This window comes from Aedes albopictus, chromosome 1, assembly GCF_035046485.1.
Source record: "Aedes albopictus strain Foshan chromosome 1, AalbF5, whole genome shotgun sequence".
Taxonomy (NCBI): Eukaryota; Metazoa; Arthropoda; class Insecta; order Diptera; family Culicidae; genus Aedes; species Aedes albopictus.
In genome coordinates, this window is record NC_085136.1 from 277,293,977 (window position 1) to 277,315,005 (window position 21,029).

The following is a 21,029-nucleotide window of genomic DNA, read 5'->3' on the forward strand; positions in this document are numbered from 1 at the left end:
CTTTGCAGTCATCACTGACGATTGATTGGATCGCAGAGAAAACAAAGCAACATGTTTTAATGAGCATATGACGGTGCATGTGCGAGAAGAGGAAAGAAAGCATGCTCTCGGTTGAAAAGTAAAAGTTATTTATAAACAGAACCAAAGTGGAAAGCGTTTTGGTTGTTTTCGGACGGCTTCAACAAGCGTCCACAGAAGGGTGGCTAGCACTGGTAGGTATAAATCAGAAGATACGTGATTCGAAGCCTGTGATATCTAAGTGGATGAACGTGTGGTATTTTTTTAAAGCATGTTTTATGTTATTCCGACAAAAAAAGAGACAGAAAAACTTGTCGGAGCGATTTTATACGAAACGAACTCATGCATATTACGAAGCTTTTCGTTGCAGAAAACAACGAAAGGCATTTGTAAACATGACGACCGATTTCGTACAATGAAACAAAATTTATTTTCAGTGTACAGAACTCCACGAAGAATGGGCATAGTAATTCCCGAAGAAATTCCAGGAAGACTCCTTGAAGGAAATCCAGGAAGAATTCCAGTAGGATACTCTAGCAAAAATCTCCTGAGGAATACCCCAAGAATTTCTGGGACGAATCGTAGGTATCTTCGAAGGAAGAATTCCAGGTGGAATCCCCGCAGGAATTCCAGAAGGAATCCTCGAAGTAATTCCAGGTGGAATCCCCGAAGGATTTTCAGGAGGAATCCCTGAAGGAAATTCTGGAGGAATTCTTGTAGGAGTTCCATGAGAGATTCTTCAAGGAAATCCTGAAGACATGCCAGAACAAAGTCCTATGGCATCCGTGATCCTCCTGGGAAAAACTCCAAAAGAACTTCAGGAGCGACCTCTGGAAGAACTTCTAGAAGAATCCGCTCAGAAACTATTGGAGGAGTCTAAAAAGCAACTCCTAGATTAATCCCTCATTAAACTTCTGTGGGAATCTCTGAAGAAACTTCTAGGGATATCCTTGAATTCTTTCTGAGATATCCTTAGGTTTTCCAGTAAGAATTTCTGAAGGAACTGTTGGCGAAATGTTTGAAGAAATTTCTGGAGGAATTGCTGAAGAAACATTTGCGCGAATCCCTAAAACTCGCGGAGGAATTTCTGATGGAGCTCCTGGACTAATCCCTGTAGGAACTAATGAAGGAATTCCTGAAGGAATCCCACTTGTAACACTTGGATGCGTCCCTATATCCTCCTGGAACTACTGGGGAGTTCCCTGATGGACTTTCTGGAGATATCACTGAAGGAACTTTCGGAGCAATCCCTGAATGAACTATTATACTGCAGGAATCCTCGAAGGAACTTTGGGTTAATCCCTGAAGGAACTACCTAAGGGAACTTCTGGAGAAACCTCTAAAAGAACTCCTGAAAGAATCTATGCATAAAATCCATGAGCAATCTCCAATGAATTCCAAGAGGATTTCAGGAGGGATTCCAGAAACTCCAGAAGAAATTCCTGAAAGAATTCTTGAAGGAATCCTTGAAGGAACTCCTGCAGAATTACTGAATGAACTTCTGGGGTAATCCCTGAAGGAATTCCAGGAGGGATCCTTGGTGGAGTTCCTGGAGTGATCCCTGAAGGATCTTTTGGAGTTATCCCTAAAGAAACTTCTAAAGAGATCCCTAAAGAAACGCCAGGAGAAATCCCTGATTGGAATTCTTGTAGAAACTCCTGGAGGAATCTTTGACGGAACTCCTGGACTAATTCCTAAAGAAACCCATGCAGGAATTCCTGAGGCTTCAGAAGGAATCCGTGAAGGAACTCCTAGACTAATCTCTGAAATCTCCTATGGTAATATCTAAAGGATCTTCTTGATGAATCACTGATGGATATCCAGGAGGCATCCCTTCATCCTCCCGAAAGAATCTCTGAAGGAACTCGTGAGAGATCTCCTGAAAAAAAAAATCCATGTTGAAACTTTTGAGGGCATTGCTGTATCCTCGTGGACGAATTTCTGGAGGAACTACTGGAAACATCTCTGAGGGAACTTTCGGAGGAATCTACGAAGAAACTCCTTAACTAATCCCTGATGAAATTCCTGTTGGAATCCCTGAAGAATTTTCTGGAGGAATTCCTGGCGGATCTCATGGAGGCAAAACTGAATCCCTTCTAGAAGAAACTCTGAATAACGTTCTGAAGGGATGAGAATAAAAATTTTTACGATAAGCTAATACACAAGTTACCATTCGAATTTGAGCAACCCTGCCTACGTCAAGTAACGTTTGTTCCGCCAACCGCAAAAGGATCCAATTTCAAGCGTATATTTGTGGGATTTCGCCTCTTGGTACCAAGATTTTCGCATGTGTTTTTCGCTGCTGCCCGTCCTAATATCGAATTTCAAGCCGAATGTTCACTAATTTTCTTAGGAAAACAATTCATCGAACGAGAGAGGCATTTAATTGACGATTATGTGTCTTTGCGTAGTCGTGCAATACGCGTCGGAAGTGATCGTCCCCTTGGGACACCAGCAGCAACAGCAATGTGCCGCAACAAGGAGGCATCTAATGATGGCGACGACGACGAAGTCCAATGAGGTACAGATACAGGTGGCGCAGATAAACATTGCAAACCACTGGTTGTCTCTTTTGTTCTACCGCTGATCAAATGCAACTCAATTAGTGACGTCACTAATTGAGTTGCATTTGACCAGCGGGAGAACAAAAGAGATAACCAGTGGTTTGCAATGTTTATCTGCGCCACCTGTATCTGTACCTCATTGGACGAAGTCCTCGATTGCAAATCAGGCCAAACATTTCAATAGGTCCTATCTGCATTTGAGAGGCTCTCTTTGTTTACTTTCTCTTTCAATTATTGCAATGTAATGGTACACTTTTCAACTATTTTTGCAGTACAAACCAAAAGACGATTGTTTTGACCATCGTTCAATGCAAGGAGGCAATCATAATACAAATAAACAGCTGAGATATTAACGAAAGAGAGAGAAACCAAAGAGAGCCTCTCTTCTGCAGATAGGACCTTTAGACATGTTTGGCCTGAAATGGTTGACGAGTAGGAAGGAAAACACAGTCATTAATTTTTCGGTTTTCGTCTGACCGACCACGCTTGTGTTTTGGTTCTGGTTCTGGCCTATAAAAAACGCTGCCTCCCTAATGAGCTAGAAACGGAAAAGTGCCATTTCGGATGTTGCTCAAGTCAAGTATGGCAGACGAATCCCAATTGTGAAAACATGGATCAAGTTGCAAAAAAAACCCAGAACACCGAAATGGTGGGCGACCGTTAATCACCGCACCACGTTTCGGAAACAGGAAGAAGGCGTCACTGAGGCTGAGCAACGCACCGCGCAACACTTACCGAGATTTATTCGTATCATATCCGGATCGCCCAGTATCTTGTACGCTGCAACCGGTTCAAACTGTTCGTTCACCACTATCGTCAGTAGCCAGAGCAACGCGATCAGCGAGATCGCTGGCAGCTGAGGGAATAACACGCTGTTGGGTGCCATTTTCACCCGATATTGCACTGATCACACTCCCGTTTCTGCTCGGAACACAATATTCTTGCAGCACCCTCACTCACTCACTCACTAATCTGACTCTGGGAATCAATTGCACTCTTCCATTAGCAGTACGCGTGGTTCGACATTTGTTTCACACTTGGGCACCGTTGCGCTGTTTCCCCGGTTGACCTGTCACCTAAATAAACGCTTTATGGGATGCATTGCACGGGGAAGGCAGCAGCAGCACTATCGATTTCGATGCTGATGATGATGGAGACGACGACGTTGACGTTGATGGTTGTTCTTGGTCTAAGGACATTGCTTCGGCTGAATCCTGCGAAAGGAATAAAGATGAAGAATTTATTGTTAATGGCGAAGTCATATCCATTGTATTGTTATTGAATGGTACATTGAGAGTGAGGTGAGTATGGTTGCGATTATGCGTGAAGTCATAACCCTTAGAAGATGTATGAATATTATCGTAGTTATGGGAGTTAGCCAAGACCCAGTATATTTCTAGACTTTAGCAACAACAGCATCGCGATGACCCAGCTTTTGATAAATACAATCATTTGACTTCACTTTAAAATAACGTTAAAGCCCACGAAAGGTTCAAAATGGAATCATTTCGAACCGTAGAACAAAGTTCAAGTAAACTGTAAGCCGTTAGTCCAGCTTAGCTTACCTTACACTGAATGGAAACCCCATCCCAAAATCGACTGATTTGTCCGACCATCCAGCCCAAATTTCCAAAATCGTGTTTTGGAATGACGATGACGAATCAGTCGAATAGAAATCATCCTCAAATCGAATGACAATTATCTCATTCGTGTCTGAATCGACGCACGCTGTGTGAATGAACATTGCATTGGTTGCAAAGCGAAGGCAAAACAGTTTCGTAAAATACAGCCATCGATAGCGTAACCAGTTCCTTGATCATTATACTCGCGACGTTGTCATTGTGAGCTTCGCATGTCTCTTCTCGAGCATGTTATTTTTTGGAAGAGGGCACCCGCAAGAGTACCCTGACTTTCACCCAAATTACACGTTCAAAAAGAGAAGTCATGAAAAAATGTTATCCTCCGATAGAAAACAAATTTGGTCCAATTTCATTTGACTGTCATCCGATTTTAGGATGACATCATTCGGTCGGTGGACCATATGGTTTCCGACCGATTGTCGTTAAGAGGCGCGATCGAATCGCTTGTCAGTCGATTTCGGGCGGGGGTTTTCGTTCAGTGTATCAGCAGTCAGTCAACACTGAACGAAAACCCCCGCCCGAAATCGACTTTTGTATTGCCCGACGTTTCGGCCTTATTTATTTGGCCTAAACGTCGTACAATACAAAACAAGTCGTTTTGAATGTCCCTAGACGGAGAAAACCAACGAAAATAATCAATACTATTCCACATGGGCGTAGCCAGAGGGGGCAGTCTCTGAAGCAATACCTTCTTGGTGGTTCCGGAGAGACGTAGGGTTTGGCGAATTTGTTTTAGTGGGTCGAGGAGAGAGTAGTCCTGGCTTTTACTAGTGTTGTAGAAGACGGCCTTAACCCCACACTACCCTAACCTTCCTGTTAGGGTGTCTGTTGAGCAGATTTATCCCCCTATGGTTTAGAAGAAAAAAAAGAGGGGGCAGAAGGAAGGCCCGTTGCTTCCCCTGGCTGACATATTTTTTCTTTTGATTTGAAGATTATGAAAGTTCCTGAAAAATTCTCAGAAGAAAATAAACTATTTTCTTTCAGATTTTAATATTACATATTCATAATTATCCAACTTTTTTTTTCTAGAAAATCACAAGAAATTTCGCCACGTATTTCTCTAAAAGCACCACTTCAATTTTATCATAGAATTTTACCAAATAACAAGCTTCGTAGCTCAAAATTCACAAAGTTTTACTAGCTTAAAATTCAAACAAACATCATGCTTAGAGCAAAACACCTGGGTTTTATTTATGACTTCATCGATGATTTTTTTTTTCAGAAACTTCACCAGTGATTCAGAAACTTCATCAGGAATTGATCAAGGGGCTTCTTTAAAATTGTCTCCTTTGTGAATTTTTCAACGGACGTTTGCGGGTTTCCGATAGTGATTGTTTCAGGGTTTATTCCAAGAAATGCTTCAGAAATTCCTCTCGCGGTTCATTTCATTCAGTAATTTTTACAAATATTTTTGCAAGGTGTATCGACGAATTCCTCCAGGAATTTGCCTATAGCTTCGTTCAGTGATTCCTTCTAAAATAACTCTAGAAATTCCTACGGAAATTTCTCTTGGGATATCGTTAGAGGTTCCTCCTGCGATTGTTCCGGTGCTTTCTTCGATGATTTCTTCAGGATTTTTTTCAAGAATTCCCATGAGAATTTGACCAAAGATTCTTTTAGATATTCCCACAGGTATTCTTTCATATATTCCTTCAAAAAATCTGCTAGAGAATAGAGATTGCTCCAATAATTCCATCTGGTCTGGAAATATTCAAAGTATTTCTGTAGGATTTTTTTTTTCAGATTTTTTTTTCAGAAAATTATACTACAGGTTATTCACAAATTTATCCAAGAATTCCTTAAATTTTGTAATTAAAATCCTTTAGGAGTCCATCCAAGGATTCTTTCAATATTTCATCCAGAAATTACTGCAGACATGGATTCTTTCGGACATTTTCCAGGGATCCCCACAGAAATTTTTCCTAGAGTTCGTTAAAATAGATCACCTGGGATTTCCTCTGGAGATTGTTTCCAGGGTTATTCATAGGGATTTCTTTAGGAATTTCTCCGGGTATTCTCCAAAAATTCCTTCTGTGATACTTTCAGGAACTCCAGAGGTTATTTTGAAAAGTCCTCCAAGGATTTCTTAGGAACTCTTCCTGTGATTTCTTCAGGAATTCCTCCTGAAATTCTTTCAAAAACTTCTCCACGATTTAATCCACGATTTCCTCCAGGAATTTCCCGGATTCCTCCTGAGGTTTCTCCAGAGATTCCTTCAGGAACTGCTACAGGGATTCCTCCAGGAGTTCCTCCACGAACTCGATTTAAGAATCTTTCTGGATTTTCCCAAGAATTCTTTCTGCGATTTCTCCTGTACTTCTTCATGGGATTTCATCAGAAATCCCTAGGGATTCCTCGTCTTTGGGAGTTATTCCAGGGATTTCTCTGGGAAATCCTGTAGGGATTCCTTTAAGGTTCTTCCAGGAATTTGTACAGGGATTCCTGTAGGAATTCCTCAAGAGATTCCTCTAGGAATATCAATAGAGATTCCTTCATGAGATCCTCTAGCTAGAGATTCCTCTCCTCCAGGCATTCCTCCAGGAACCCTGCAGGGATTGCACCAGGAATTTCTCCAGGGATTCCTCCTGGAATTCTTCCAGGAATATCTATAGGTAATCCTCCAGATACTTCTCTTTGCATTGCTCCAGGCATTCCTTCAGGTAATCCACCTCGTTTTTATCAAGAATTTTCTCAAGGGACTCCTACAGGAATTCCTTCAAGAGTTGCTTCAGAAATTATCCCAGGAATTAATGAATTTATCCAGGATTTCCTTCAGACTATCTACAGCAGTAATTTCTATCGGAAATTCTCCAGGTATTCCTCTAGAAATTCTCCAAAAATCCTCCAGAGATTGCTTAATGAATTCCTTCAGAAATTTTATGGAATTTGTCTAGGCATTTCTCCAGGATTTTCTCCATGGACTCCTCCAGGAAGGAAGGAAAGCTTCTCTATGATTTTTTTCAGTAATTATTGAAAATAATTTGAAAGCTTCTCTATGATTTTTTTTCAGTAATTATCGCGGAAGGGGCATTCTCGCAGGAATTCCTTTTTGCCAAGATTCTGCAAGATTTCTTCAGAAGATTCCTACGAGAATTATTTTGAAATGTTTTTCATCCATTTCTTTTGAATTCTTTAGAATTTTCTGAAGGAATTCCTCCAGAAATGAAATCAGTTTATTTTTCAGGAATTTTCTTTGAGATTCCTTCAGAAATTCTTCTTAAAACTTGTCAAGAAATTCTTTCAGAAGTTTTCCAGGAATCCCTCCAGATGTCTTGAAATGCTGCATTTTTTCGGAGATATTATATCAAGGATTTTTAAGGATTATCTTTGAAACTCATATTCTTTCCAGGAACTCTTTCAAGAGTTATGGTTGAAATTTCTCCTGGTTCATTCCTTCGTATGTTACTCCATATATTTATTTCAAAATCCTTCTTGAAAACTCTCAAGAGATTCCTGTGGAAGTTTCGTCAGGAGTTTCTACAGGTATTCCAGGATTCATTTGGAAGTTTTATTGGTGATGCTTCAAGAATTTCTTCGAAGAACCTCTCAGCAAATCCTTTTGTATATTACTCCCTTTAGAAATTGTAAAAGAAATTCTTTTGAGAATGCTTTCATAAGGTATTTATAGAAGTTCTTCCAAGGATTTATTTAGAAAATCCTGCTGGAAACCCTCAGAAATTCATTGAGGGATCTCTTAAAAATCTCCCCAACAACTTTATCTGTATCTTCTGCTGGGATTTCTAGTAGACATTTGTTTAGAGATTCCTTCAGAGTTTTTCCAAAAGTTTCCCAGATATTCATCCAGGAAATGCCCAGAGATAATTTCAAAAATTGCTTCAGAATTTTTGTCTAGGATATTTTCAAGAATAACTTCTAGAAATCTTAAAAGGTATCAACAGAATTGATTTTAAGGGATTCCCCTGGGATGTCCTTAGAAACTCTTTCAAGGGTTCTTTCAAGAACCCTTCCATTATTTTCTGCATCAATATGTGAAGGAATCCCATGAGATATTTCTGACGAAGCCGCTGAAGCAATTTTTAAATATAATACTTGGAAGGATTTCTGCAGGAGTCCCTGATGTAATTTCTTTAAAAAAACAACTCGGGGAAACACTTGAAAGAATTACCAAAGGAATCATTGTAAGATATTTGGAGAAAAAATGAAAAGAGTTTCTGAACAATTTCATGGGAGAACTTGCTGATATTTTTTGTAAAATTTTTAAAATTCTGAAAATTCTGGAGGTGTTTTTAAAGGAATGCTCGAAATAATTTGAGAAGCTATTTCCCTGGGAGAAATCTCAGGAAGTACTCTTCAATGAATCTGTAGAGGAATATCTGAAGGAATCCCAAGGATATTGTTGGAGGAATCCCAGGAGGAGTTTCCAAGGAATTTCCTGTAGAAATTCCTCCGGAACCCCTTGGTGAGATACTTAAAAAAGTTCGTTCGAAGAGTTTCTGAAAGTATTCCAAAAGCAATCTGTGCACGTATTTCTATAGGAATACTCTCTGAAATATATTCCGGACACATTCTTGTGGAAATTAGGAAAAATTGGAATCTCTTGAGCAATTTCCGAACAAATCTCTGGAACCACATCTTTGAAATAATTTTTGAAGGAATCCCTGTAGAAAATTCTGCATAAATCCCTAGAGATTTTTCCGAAAAAGTTTTAAAGTAATCCCTTTCGAAGTTGCAGAACGAATCTATGGAAACCAGCCCAAAAGAATCAAAGAGCTGGAAAAATTTCCTAAAGAATCTCGTGAAGATCTTCTGAAGAAACCACTGAAGGAGTTTCTGATAGAAACCTTGATAGATTATAAGAACAAACTCCTGGAGTAATTTCTGAAGGAATCCATAGAATATTTAAATAAAATAAATCATTGAACAAATTTATGGAGGAATCTCATGAAGAATTTCTGAAAAAATTTCCAGAAAAAAATTCTAATACAATAATCCCTGGAAGAATTTCTGAAGGAGCGCGGTAAAAATTTTCTAAAGAAATCCTTGGATAAATTTCTGGAGGAATTCGGATGTTTTGATTTTCTGAAAAACTTGATGAATGCATTTCTGAAGGAATTCGTGCATGATTTAATGAACGAATTTCTGAAAAAAAAAATCTATGAAGAAATTTCTAAGGAAACTAAGGGTTTCAGGGGGTCTCAGAGGCATTTAAGAGGCTCGTAGGAGGATCAATGGAATTCAAGAAGTCCTAGGCACGTTTCATGGGATTCAGGAATCCCTTTCTCTCAGAGGCAATGTCTCCTTGGTGGATCCGGAGAGACGTAGGGTTTGGCGGGTTTAGTGGGTCAGGGAAATTGTAGTCCTGGCTTCCACTTTGGTCGTAGAAGACAATCCCTACCCCCACACTATCTGGACCTCTCTGTACAGGTGTCTGTTGAGCAGATTATCCCCCCTCCCCCATTGTATTGCTTAGAAGAGAAAAAAAATGGATGAGATTCAGGGGAGCTTAAGGAGTACCAAGAAGTTTCAATGGGTTTCTGGGATCACAGGGCTGTTTTAAGGCGTCTCAAGAGGTCTCAGAGGAGGTTTCGGGACGTCTCATAGGGTCTCAAGGGTGTTTCAGAGCAACTCATGACAGTGTTCAAGAGGAAGTTAAAAGAGTTTCAGAAGGATTAAGGATGTCTCAAGAGGATTTAAGGGGGTTTCATGGGTGTTTTGAGGAGATTCATGGGGGTTCAGGAGACTTTAGTACCGTTCCAAGGAGATTCAGGGATGTTCAGTAGATTCAGTAGATTCACTGACTGAATTCAGAAGATTTTAGGGACGTTTCAGTTCAGTTGGTGTCAAGTGATTTCAGGGGGTTTCGAGAATCTCTGGAGGATTGAGGGAGCTTCAAGGGGTCTCACTGACGATCCACGAGGTCTCAAGCTATTTTAGGAGGTTTGGAGGATGTCAGGGGCGTTCTACTGGTCTCAGGGCGTTTCAGGGGGGCTACAGGGGGTCTCAGGAGGACTTTCGAGTTCCTTATAGGATTTAATGCCTTTTAATCCTCTTGAAACCCGTTGTTCAAAGAGATTAAATAGGTTTTACGTGCGTTCCCGAAAAAACTCAGGGGTGTTTCAGACTATCTCAGAGGCCGTCTCAAAGGCGAATTAGGATATTTCAAAATGAATTGGATGTTCTTTTGAAGCTTCAGGTGTATTAAGAAGGTTTCGGAGGTGTTTCGGGTGGTCTCAGGGGCGTTTCATGGGGCCATAGAGGGTTGTAAGGAAGTTTCAGGGAGTCTCAATAACATTTCAGGAGATCACAGGGGCTCCATGGGGTGTTTCAGGTGCAGCAAGGATTCATGGGGGCTTCATGGGGTTTCAGGGGCGTACCACGGGATCATAGGTGATCCTCTTTTTGTAGCCTCAGGAAATATTGACCACTCACATCAGGTGATCGTAAACGATCAATCTTCCGCATCACTTGGTCGTTGAATATTTACTCCTAAAACATAATCTGCTTGACATAAAAACTGTGTATTGAGACTGAGTTTACGCCAATAAGAATAATGTTTTCACAGAAATATTGTTATTTGATCTTAAATACAGCAGCTATTGGCCTTATTGGCTCATTAGGTATTAAAATAATTTCAAGATAACCCGAAAGCCACTTGTTCAATGCACCGCTAGTTGGAATCAAATGCCAGATCCCCTTTTAGTACTTTCGGAAGTCACCATAAAACATAATAATATTCGATAACAAGCAACAACACAAGAAAGGTCCCGCACCGTCGTCGTTGCTACCGCCACCACCGTACCGTAACAGACCGTGTCATTTAACATTCAAATTAAGACTCTCTCAATTGAATCCCACCGCACGTCTCGTCGTCGTCGTCACCATCGTTTTCGTTGATATGGAAGAACCGACGAAGCCGGTACAAGTAATACGCTTATGCTTATCATAATCAATTTGTCTTCTGGTTTGGTTTGCCTCTGTCTCTGTCTGTACGGATTCAAATTTTGAATCTTCATTGTTTTCTTCTTCTAATCGCACATCCACATCCTGTGCCGGCGACGTCGCTCGCTATCGAGCGAGAGTCGAATGTGCCTTGAAGTTTAGAGAGCCTTGAAGTTCGAAGGACTCTGTACCCGGATAAAAACTAACCATAGGGTGTATGGTGAAAATCATTCCTGCACCGTACAGTGTACCAGCTACAATAAAGTGTATTGTGATGAAATGGTTCGCTATACTATATATTTACATTGGATTTTTATGTAACAATATATTATACTGTTTTTCTTACGTTTAAACCATTCACTTTTCCGAAACATTATTTTTCCGTTAATTTTTTATTATTTCTGGTGTTCGATTTGAATAGGTCGTATGTTTGGGCGCAGTATCATAACGTCCGAGGCCATAATGTCCCAAGGCTTTATGGCGCGTTTTTCTGGGGCATAACGTCCAAACGTATAGGTGCGCCACTAAGTCCTAGGTAAGAAGGCACATTGGATATTATGACGCATCTAAGTTTTCGGACGTTATTTCGCAAAAAAACGCGCCATAATGACCCGGTTATTATGGCCTCGGACGTTATGACCCGGCCCCGTATGTTTGCTGTGGTTCATATGCAGATTCGGGGCCGGATCACAACGTCCGAGGCCATACTGTCCCGGTCGTTAAGTCGCGTTTTTTTTTTGCGAAATAACGTCCAAAAGTTTAGGTGCGTCATAATATCCTATGTGCCTTCTTTCCTTGGACATCGTGGCATACTTGTATGTTTGGACGTTATGCCCCGAAAAAATGCGCCATAAAGCCCTGGGACATTATGGCCTCGGACGTTATGATACTGCGCCTGCAGATTCGACCTATTCAAATCGAACACCAGATTTATTCAGTTTAACATTTTTTCCGTGCTTTGTTTTGTTGATGTTTGTGATTTTTTTGATGCAAAGGAAAGCTTTCATAGGAAAGAGAAAAAAGTGAATAAGTTGAAACATCAATTGAAAATCAATAACATGTTTAAATCAGTGGTAAACCCAATGTCCTATCCTAAGAACTGCAGGTCCAAGCAGGGGTCCAAGAGATATGGCGGGCTAGGTGTGTAGAGTGCGATGAGAGAAATACGAATGTAGGCCAACCCGGAATGATGCAGGTCATATTACCGTAAATCAGTGGATGAGTTCAACATCAACACTATTATTTCTGAATTTGCATTTAGGGAAATTTTCTCCTCTTCTCTCATGTGAACTTGCCTTCGACCACAATCGAATCAAATGCGATTGACAAACTTTATCTTTGACGCAGAGCCATCTTTAACACATGGACTGGACTGAACACTGAAATGACTTTTAATATAGGTTTGTCTGCGGGTTCGCTTTTTAACCTAACTTATACTTGAATCGAACTTGACAGTTTTCTCATGAGTTGTTATGTATTTCCGTGTATTTCGAACTTTAGTCAAACTGGAGCCTCAATATTGCAATAACGGTTAAGCACGCTGTAATGATACTTATGTACCTCGTCAAACACTTCATGAAACTACATTAGTGGTCTAATAATACTTAGCGCGCTAGGCATAGTTCCATCATGCCGCTCAAAGTGTTGCCACAAATAATGCTTAGTTTACGAAATCCAGTTATCTGGCTGGTGGGGCATGGAAGCCTAAGCTTCAACTGTTAATGTAATCAGAGACTACTCAGACCTCGACTCAGACTTGGACGTGGGCGATCCAATATATGAAGGGTTATCCAAAACGCTCTGGAGAATTCCAAAAGCGTATCTCATAATACTAGTAAGCCTGAGATGCCATTAACAGGAGGAAAATGACAAGATAATATAACATTATATGGTTTATGTAATGTAAACCAACACGACATAACAAAAGAGAACCATTCCAAAACCATTTAATTAAATGTATAACCAGTACTGAAACTACAATTAAAAACAATATTTTTACGGTACATTTTATTGTTTGAAACCATATGTGTACCATACAATGTATGGTTTATTAAAACCCACGTATCAGTATTTATAACAATTCATTTACAATATAATGTATGGTTTTGCAAAAAAATATATATGGAGAAAAATATTTTTTTATATTGTTACGATACTTAACCACCCGTATAGTATATTGTAAAAATCTTATTTACAATTTACTGTATGGTGTTTACATTACATTTTATTGTTTTTGTATTTTTATTTTTACAGTAGTGTCTATTGTAAAAAAATGGTTTTAAATAGTACTGTTACAATACAACGTTCGGTTTTTCTACTGTATTTTTTATTCGGGTAGCCCGTACCTTTGCGCCGCGCCGTATAAGACTCAGTGAAAACGAAAGAAATCAAAAATTGCCTTTCCCGAGAAGTCGGTGCGCGCCGCACCACCGGGAGAATGAAGAAATCGAAAACTGTAATCTGACGGGGACGGTGGATGTTGTACCTATAGTTGTTTGGTAGCCGTCGTCATCCAGTAGTGGATTGGATTCACCTTAGCCGACTTCGTGACGTGGATGGTTGATTTGGTTGAATGGGACTGGAAAGATCGTCCTCGCATTCAGTAGAGAGAATCGGTATGAAATGCGCCACCGAGATAATCGGGTTTTCTTCTCGACCCAACACCATCCTCGTTGATCTTTGGCGATTTTCCTTCAGTGTTTCCGAATCTTTGGGGTTTGTATAGGTCTTCTGCAATCACCAGCGTCTGCCAGCGCGCTTGTGACCGCCCATGAAACCATCGACTTCTACGTGGTTCTCTGCTGAATATTTTTCTGAAATTCCGACATTCACAGGACGTGACCAACCCACTGAAGTCTGCCTTGACTCCTAATTAATCCACCTAGCGGTGATTGTGGCTTAAACTGCCCATGATCGCATAGTTGACGTAACCACCTTTGACAATGTCAGCATTCACAAGCTAATATCTAACGCATGTGAATAATTATGACCAGTTTTATTCAATAGAGCACAAGATCTAATCCCTAGCTACATGTCAACGTGAAAAAAGTCTTTAACTTTTCATTATTCATTATAAAAAAAACTCAAAAGTGTGTTGAAAACAACAGTGGAGCTTACGTCAACTATGCGATTATGGGCAGTAAAATATCCTTTCTACAATACTCAAGTCACTAACTGTTAAAGAGATCCATATTGCATGGTTTCAGAGCATAAACTGTAGAAAACAATCGCCATCTTGAGCATTGAGGCGCAATCTTGGATGTTCTGGTACTCATTTTTGGACTCCGGACGTATTTCTCATGCTAAATATACCCATATTGCTTGGTTTTAGCACCTGAAATTACATAAAACAGTCGATATTACTGGTTACCAGTTTGGACGGAGTCCGGCACTCTTCCTCATACAAATTACAGTTATATTGCATGGTTTAAAAGACGTCTTGAACCAGCGGACATCTTGGATTTTCTGAATACAAATTTTGAATTCTAGATATGTTTCCCATACCAAATATGACCATATTATAAGGTCTCAAAACCCTACTAAATATACTGGAAAAAACTTGAAAATTAGAAGACACAGAATGTTAATTAATTGGGAAATTAGGAGATGAAATTGTGAAAAAAAATCGTATTCGAACCGATGACTCCGTATTTGCTAGACCGGCGCTTCAACCATCTAAGCCACAAAACAGATAACAATTCTGCGGAATAGAAACCCAAACTTAAGCTTGGATTTTTGATTCTCCGGTGGCCATTCTTGTTCTACGAACATCTTCCGCATACCAAATACACTCATCTTGCATAGTTTTGAAACTCAAACTTGCAAGAAACAGCCGCCATCTTGTATTTCGAATCGCTACATTAGATTCTTTGGTCATTATTTTTTAACTCCGAACATCTGCCCCATCCCAAATATACCCATATTGCATAGTTTTAGAGTTCAAAACTCCACATCTTGGAATTTGTAGTCCTCATTTCTGGACTCCCAGCAGTTTCCCAACCCAATACCAAATATACCCATTTTGCATTATTTGAAAGTTCAAAACCCCAAACCGCCATCTTAAAGCTATGTCCACCATCTTGAATTTTGGACCTCCATATTGGTTTTCTTGGTCACCATTTTTGAACTAATTTTTGAATCATCTTTCCCATAACAAACATAACCATATTGTAGAGTTTCAGAGCTGAAAACTGCACACAGCAGCCGCCATCTCGAAATTTTCTGGTCACCGCATTTGGGCTTCCAACGAAATTCGTCAACTATGAGCGAGTCAACCGAGCACCTGCATCGATCCGAACCATTTTCAATAGCAAACGAGCCGGCTCGATTTGTGCTTAAATCCGAAATAAGGCTAAGGGAGTGACCTTCGTTGTACATGTACACATACAGTCAGGTTTTTTTTACGCGGTTTTTTTACGCGGTTTTCATTTACGAGGTTTTTTTACGCGGATTTTTGAATTAACGCGGTTTTTTTTACGCGGATTTTTGAATTAACGCGGTTTATTTTTACGCGGATTTTTGAATTAACGCGGTTTTTTTAATTAACGCGGTTTTCATTTACGTGGATTTTTAATTTTAAGCCGGAATTTTTCCTAGCATTATTATAGAGTTTTTCTACATATTTCTGTAGTTTTGGTGCTTAACAGCATTAAAAAGGTAGGATATGATGCAGAGTAATTTTATGGATATCCAAGGACATCCAAACTGTTCTTGAGTTTAGATGCTAAAGTCTACGTCTGTAACGGCATCTTCTAGCATTATACAAAGCAACGATTTGTAATTTATTAAGCCCAGTAAGTCTTTTGAAAGTTCAATAGACAGTTTCAGATCAGTCGGGATATTCTAGGTCATCCAAACTATTCTGGAGTTTAGATCCTAAAGTCTACGGGTGCAGCGGTAGCTTCCTGCATCATACGAATCAACGATTTGTAATCTATTATACTCAGTAAGTCTTTTGAAAGTTCAATAGACAGTTTCAAATCAGTCGGGATATCCTAGGTCATTTAAACTATTCTGGAGTTTAGATCCTAAAGTCTACGAGTGTACCGGTAACTTCATTTATAATACAAAGCTACGACTTGTAATCTTTCGTGACTTACTGAACATCTCAAAGTTTAATAGACAGCATCAGATCTGTTGAGATGTCTAAGAATATCCAAACCGATCTTGAGATTACATGAACTTTTTTCATTGTACAAATCTACGATTTGTAATATATTATGTCCAGAGATTATTATTATATCTATTATTGTATCTATCTGTCAGATAATTATGTCTATTATGTCCATTGCTGGCTGATCAATTGACTGATTTAGAATATTTTAAAACTATTTTGGAATAATTATTGATTTAAACCCTGTCTAATTATGTATAATTACTAGTTTTAGCTTGAGAAACTACTGTCATAGCCATAGACTTAAAAAACTGAGTTGCAGAACACTTGGGATTACCTGGAATATCCCAAAATTTTCTAAGAATGCTTTGTGACCTTCAACTATCAACCCTCGAGCAATCGCGCTGTTGTATTCCGTACAACACGTTGAAATAATCTCGCTTTTCATGTTCATTTACTACAAGATTGAAAAGCTTTTCGATCCCTTTTTGCGTCCAACTGTTTGGGAGCGATTGGTTGCATCCTCGTATTCCGAAACTTAGAATTTGTATGGAACTTAGTTTGGGAAAACGTACTTTTTACATTAGTCTCATAAATTGATTTTTTTGTCAAAAACGATCTAAGTAACCAAAAAAATAGAACGGACCTGATGAGATGGTTAAAGCACGTGACCATAGACTAACAGACGTAACATCTTAAACGATTTTCATGGAAATCCATCGCCCGGTTAACACTACCATCACCTGGTGGAAAAGTTGCACGAATCACTATGTTATGCAATATCGTCAACAGAAGGCGCTAGTGTGAAACGTCAAACGTATAGAAAAACGATGCGCGCGCCTCTGGTTGTGAAAACCACAACCATGAAAATTTAAAATGATCGTTAAAAGCGTGGTCGATGGAAATTTCGCAAGTTTTACGTCTGTTTGTCTATGACGTGACTATCACGCCGAGGACCTGGGATCGAATCCCACTCCCGACCTTGCTCCCGACAAACTCACAAAATGTGGGTTCTTCCTTCGGAAGGGAAGCAGAGCGTGGGTCCCGAGATGAACTAGCCTAGGGCTAAAAATCTCGTTAATACAGACAAAAAATAAAGACTGTTACTAAAGTTATTTTTTCCATACTAAATTTCATACAAATTTAAACCACAATGCGGAATACGGGGACGCAACCAATCGCTTCCAAATTTTACACAAATCATCAAAGCGTGCTACGTGGCCTCCCTATGCTCGCTGTAGGCTAAAGCTTGACTTCCACCACCAGGTTCGCTAATGTTCAGCTATCAAACGAGCAGCGCTTTTCGTGAAGAAGATTCGCACCCGTGCCAATATTACAGAACACCAGAATACACCGTAGTTTCGAACCGCTTATTTAAATCCTTAAGCGCCCTTTATAATCTGCAAAGCCTCTCCGGCGTCCTGGTCGCGCACCGCCCCTAAAACTATTTATTGACATCCAAGTCTCGCGCTGCTGTGTTGTTGTCGAGCAGAATATTAGTTTCAAAAGATCGACCGCAATCTTGTCCTCCCCAGCAGCCTCACTATTTTCACTTTTTTACTATTTACAAGATTTCCTTCGATTTTTTTCCAGAAGTTCCTTCTAGCATTTCTTTACCAGTCATTTCTGGGATTTCATTTTTGACAATTTAAACAAAACAAGGTCCTACAATAGTTTCTTTAGAAACTTTCCTCAAAGATCTTTCTGAGATCCCATCGGGAATTCTATTCGATATTCCATCAACGGGCCCTACAGAAGTTCGGAAATTCCTCCATAAATTCCTTCTAGTATTCCTCCAGGAGCTCATTCTGGGGTTTCTCAGAAAGTTCCATCTGATCTAGGATTGTCCAAGTAGTTTCTTTTGGAAATTCTTTTCTAAAGAGTGCTTCCATCGGTGATTCCTCCTGGAGTTTCTATTGTAATTCATCTAGTATGTAGTTCCTTAGGAAATTCCTGAAAGAGATTCTTCTGAGATTCCTCCTTCTGAGGATTCCCCTTTCTAAGACTACTGTTGAAGTTCCTTTTGAGATTTCTCCAGGAGTTTCTTTTACGGTTCCCCTAAGAGTTGCGTCAGAGTTTTCTCCAGGAGCTAGAACCGGGATTTCTTCCAGGATTCCTTCAGAAGATTATTCCGAGATTCTTTCAGTTGTTCCTTTCGGGATTCTCCCAGGTATTGATTCCAAGATTTGTTCCGGAATACCTTCGGGTGCCTGGAATGCCATTGAAAACTTCTTCAGGAGTTCCTTTAATGATTTTTATAAGATTTTTTATTTAAGGATTCACTCACGAATTCCTTTAGTGATTCTTCCACGAGTTCTGTACGGTATTCTTCCATGAGTTGTTCCCTGATTTCCTATAAGAGTTGCTTCTGTGATTCCTTGAGGTTTTTCTTCTGGAATTTCTTCAAAAATTCTTCATCAGATTCCTCCCGGAACTTCTTTTATGATTCCTCTAAGAGAACCTTCATGTGTTCCTCCCTAAGTTGCTTCGAGGATTGCTCCAGGATTTCTTCTGAGGTAACACCAAGAGTTCCTGTTGGGATCCCTCCAAGAATTTCACTTGTGATTCCTTTCGGTATTTCTCCAGAATTTTTTTGCGGAACTCCCACAGAAATTCTTTCTGTGATTGCAACAGCAATTTCTTCTGAGTCTCGTTCAGAAATTTCTTCTGCCCCTTCGTGGATTTCATCAAGAGTTGCATCTGGATTTTTTTCTAGAATTGCCTCAAAAAATCATAACCAAAATTTCTCCAGGAATTCCTCTTGGGGTTTCTCTAGGACTTGTTATTACAGAATGCCTTTAGAAACATCTATCTTGGATTCCTCAAGGAGTGTCATGTGGAGTTTCTGCAGATCCTTCTTCAATACACCCGGAAGTTCATTCTGAAATGCTCTCAGATGATCCGAATGCAAATCCCTCAGAAGTTAACTTCACCCAAACGGCCAAACATTGTCCTATGTCTCATGGAAGTCCTCCAGAAGTTTTGTAAGAAATTCCTCCAGGAGTTCCATCTGGGATTACGTTTCTATAAACATTGCAAACGAAACGTATGGAATCACAGAAGAAACTCTGAGAGGAACCCTAGAAGGAACTTGCCGTAGAATTTCAGGATTACTCGATGAATCTTAAAAAGAATTTCCGGAACCCCTTGAGGAACCCTGGAAGGATTCCTAGAGATATCCTGGAAGGAATCTCTGAACAAATACCGTAAGACATTCTTGACGGAATTCCAGATGGCACTTCTGAAGAAATCCTGGATAAACCCTCTGGAAACCTCTAGAAGATAATGCCAGAAGGAACTCATGGAATAAATATCTTGTGAATCTGCGGAAGGAATTTCAGTAGAAATCCCAATCCCAATCCTGGAGGAAACAGGAGCTTCTAGAGATATCCCAGAAGGAACTCCTGAAGGAACTCCTGAAGGAATCCTGAAACAAATTCATGGAGAAACTGCGGAAGGAACTTTTGGAGGGTTTTCAGAAGGAGCTCTAGGGGGTATCTCACCAGCAAGTAAAAAATTTGTACATTTCTGATCTCTTGAGGGCCCCGTTTTTTTTTTTTATTACAGTCGACCCTCCACATGTCGATGTTCTACATCTCGATATCTCTCCTTATCACATGGTTTAGTCGGTCCCTTCAATCTGCATACATTCTACCTTTCTACATGTCGATATCTCATTATCACGAAAACTCTCTATCTTGAAGCGATCTCTTTCGTTTTTGTTCTAGATTTTCTCTCCATGAGTCGATATGCCCGTTTTTACAGGTTGCTAGATCTCGTTTCTTAGATGCAAAACACTCTGAAAAGGCAAAGTGACATTTGTTTGTTGTCGGTTTTTCCTAGTTACGGACGATTTTTCAATCTAGTTTGCATTATGAATTGGTTCTTGAATTCGATCTTTCCCCATCTCGTTGGTCCCTTCAATATCGAGATGTAGAGAGTCAACTGTAAATTTCACTACCTATTGACTAATCCAAATGACTGCATGGAAGTATTTGTGAGCACTGTCGTGACACTTTGATTGAAGAACTGAGTGGAAAGCTACCCTAGGACCCGAAATGCCCCTAGGACCGAATCATAATCAACAAGGCCAGGATACTGCCGGATTACAGTGGACACCTCTGCAAGTAGGTACTGCTGATAACTTACTTACTTGATACTTGATGGGCTACAACTCGTAGCGGTGAGTCTACGTACGAATAAAATCATCGCCTCCATTGCTCTCGGTCTTGCGCCAATTCTTTATTACACCAACGAACCTTACCTCAAAATGACTGACAATTCTCAGATCATTTTGACAGATGTAACATGAGCATGAAAAGGATGACAACACGATCGATAAAGTAGAATATATGATCAATCTTTTTCGTGCATGTGTGTGGTCTGTCAAAATGACCTGAGAATTGTCAAACATGTTCATGGTTAGGTTCGTTGGTGTAATGAAGAATAGCTTACAGCCGCCCTGAACGTTTAGAGATCTACTGATACCTACTCAACTGTAACAAAACCACGTGTGCCCGGCCTACTACGAAACCCACAGCTCTTTGCTGGTTCTCTGTTGAATACAATTTAAGCTTGTCGTTTCTCCGGCACACGAGCTACGTGCCCAGCCCACCGCAACTTGCCGTGTTTTATTCGCTTTCCTATATCCATCTCTTTATATATTTACTTGGTACAATTCATGCGTAGTTCAGAGTACCCAAAAAAAGACCACGTGGTTAATGGACAGCCCCAAAGAAGTATTTGCAGCTTCTGCTAGAGACTCTTTTAGCCCGCTCTTCTCTCTAAACAGCA

The 21,029-nt window shown here is 39.9% G+C and overlaps 1 protein-coding gene across 5 annotated transcripts in view; it reads right to left on the bottom strand.

Annotated features, from left to right (window-relative positions):
- LOC109412593 (fibroblast growth factor receptor homolog 1) overlaps positions 1 to 21,029 on the bottom strand; it is a 595,864-nt gene that overhangs the window by 141,122 nt on the left and 433,713 nt on the right. For 2 of the 5 annotated variants that reach the window (XM_062846822.1, XM_029860672.2), the window contains exon 2: positions 3,318 to 3,796. The exons of the other annotated variants lie outside the window; for them this stretch is intronic. In XM_062846822.1, the coding sequence (XP_062702806.1) occupies positions 3,318 to 3,468 (151 nt within the window). In that variant the 5' untranslated portion in view covers positions 3,469 to 3,796. The remainder of the gene's footprint in view (positions 1 to 3,317; positions 3,797 to 21,029) is intronic. 5 annotated transcript variants of the gene reach the window in all.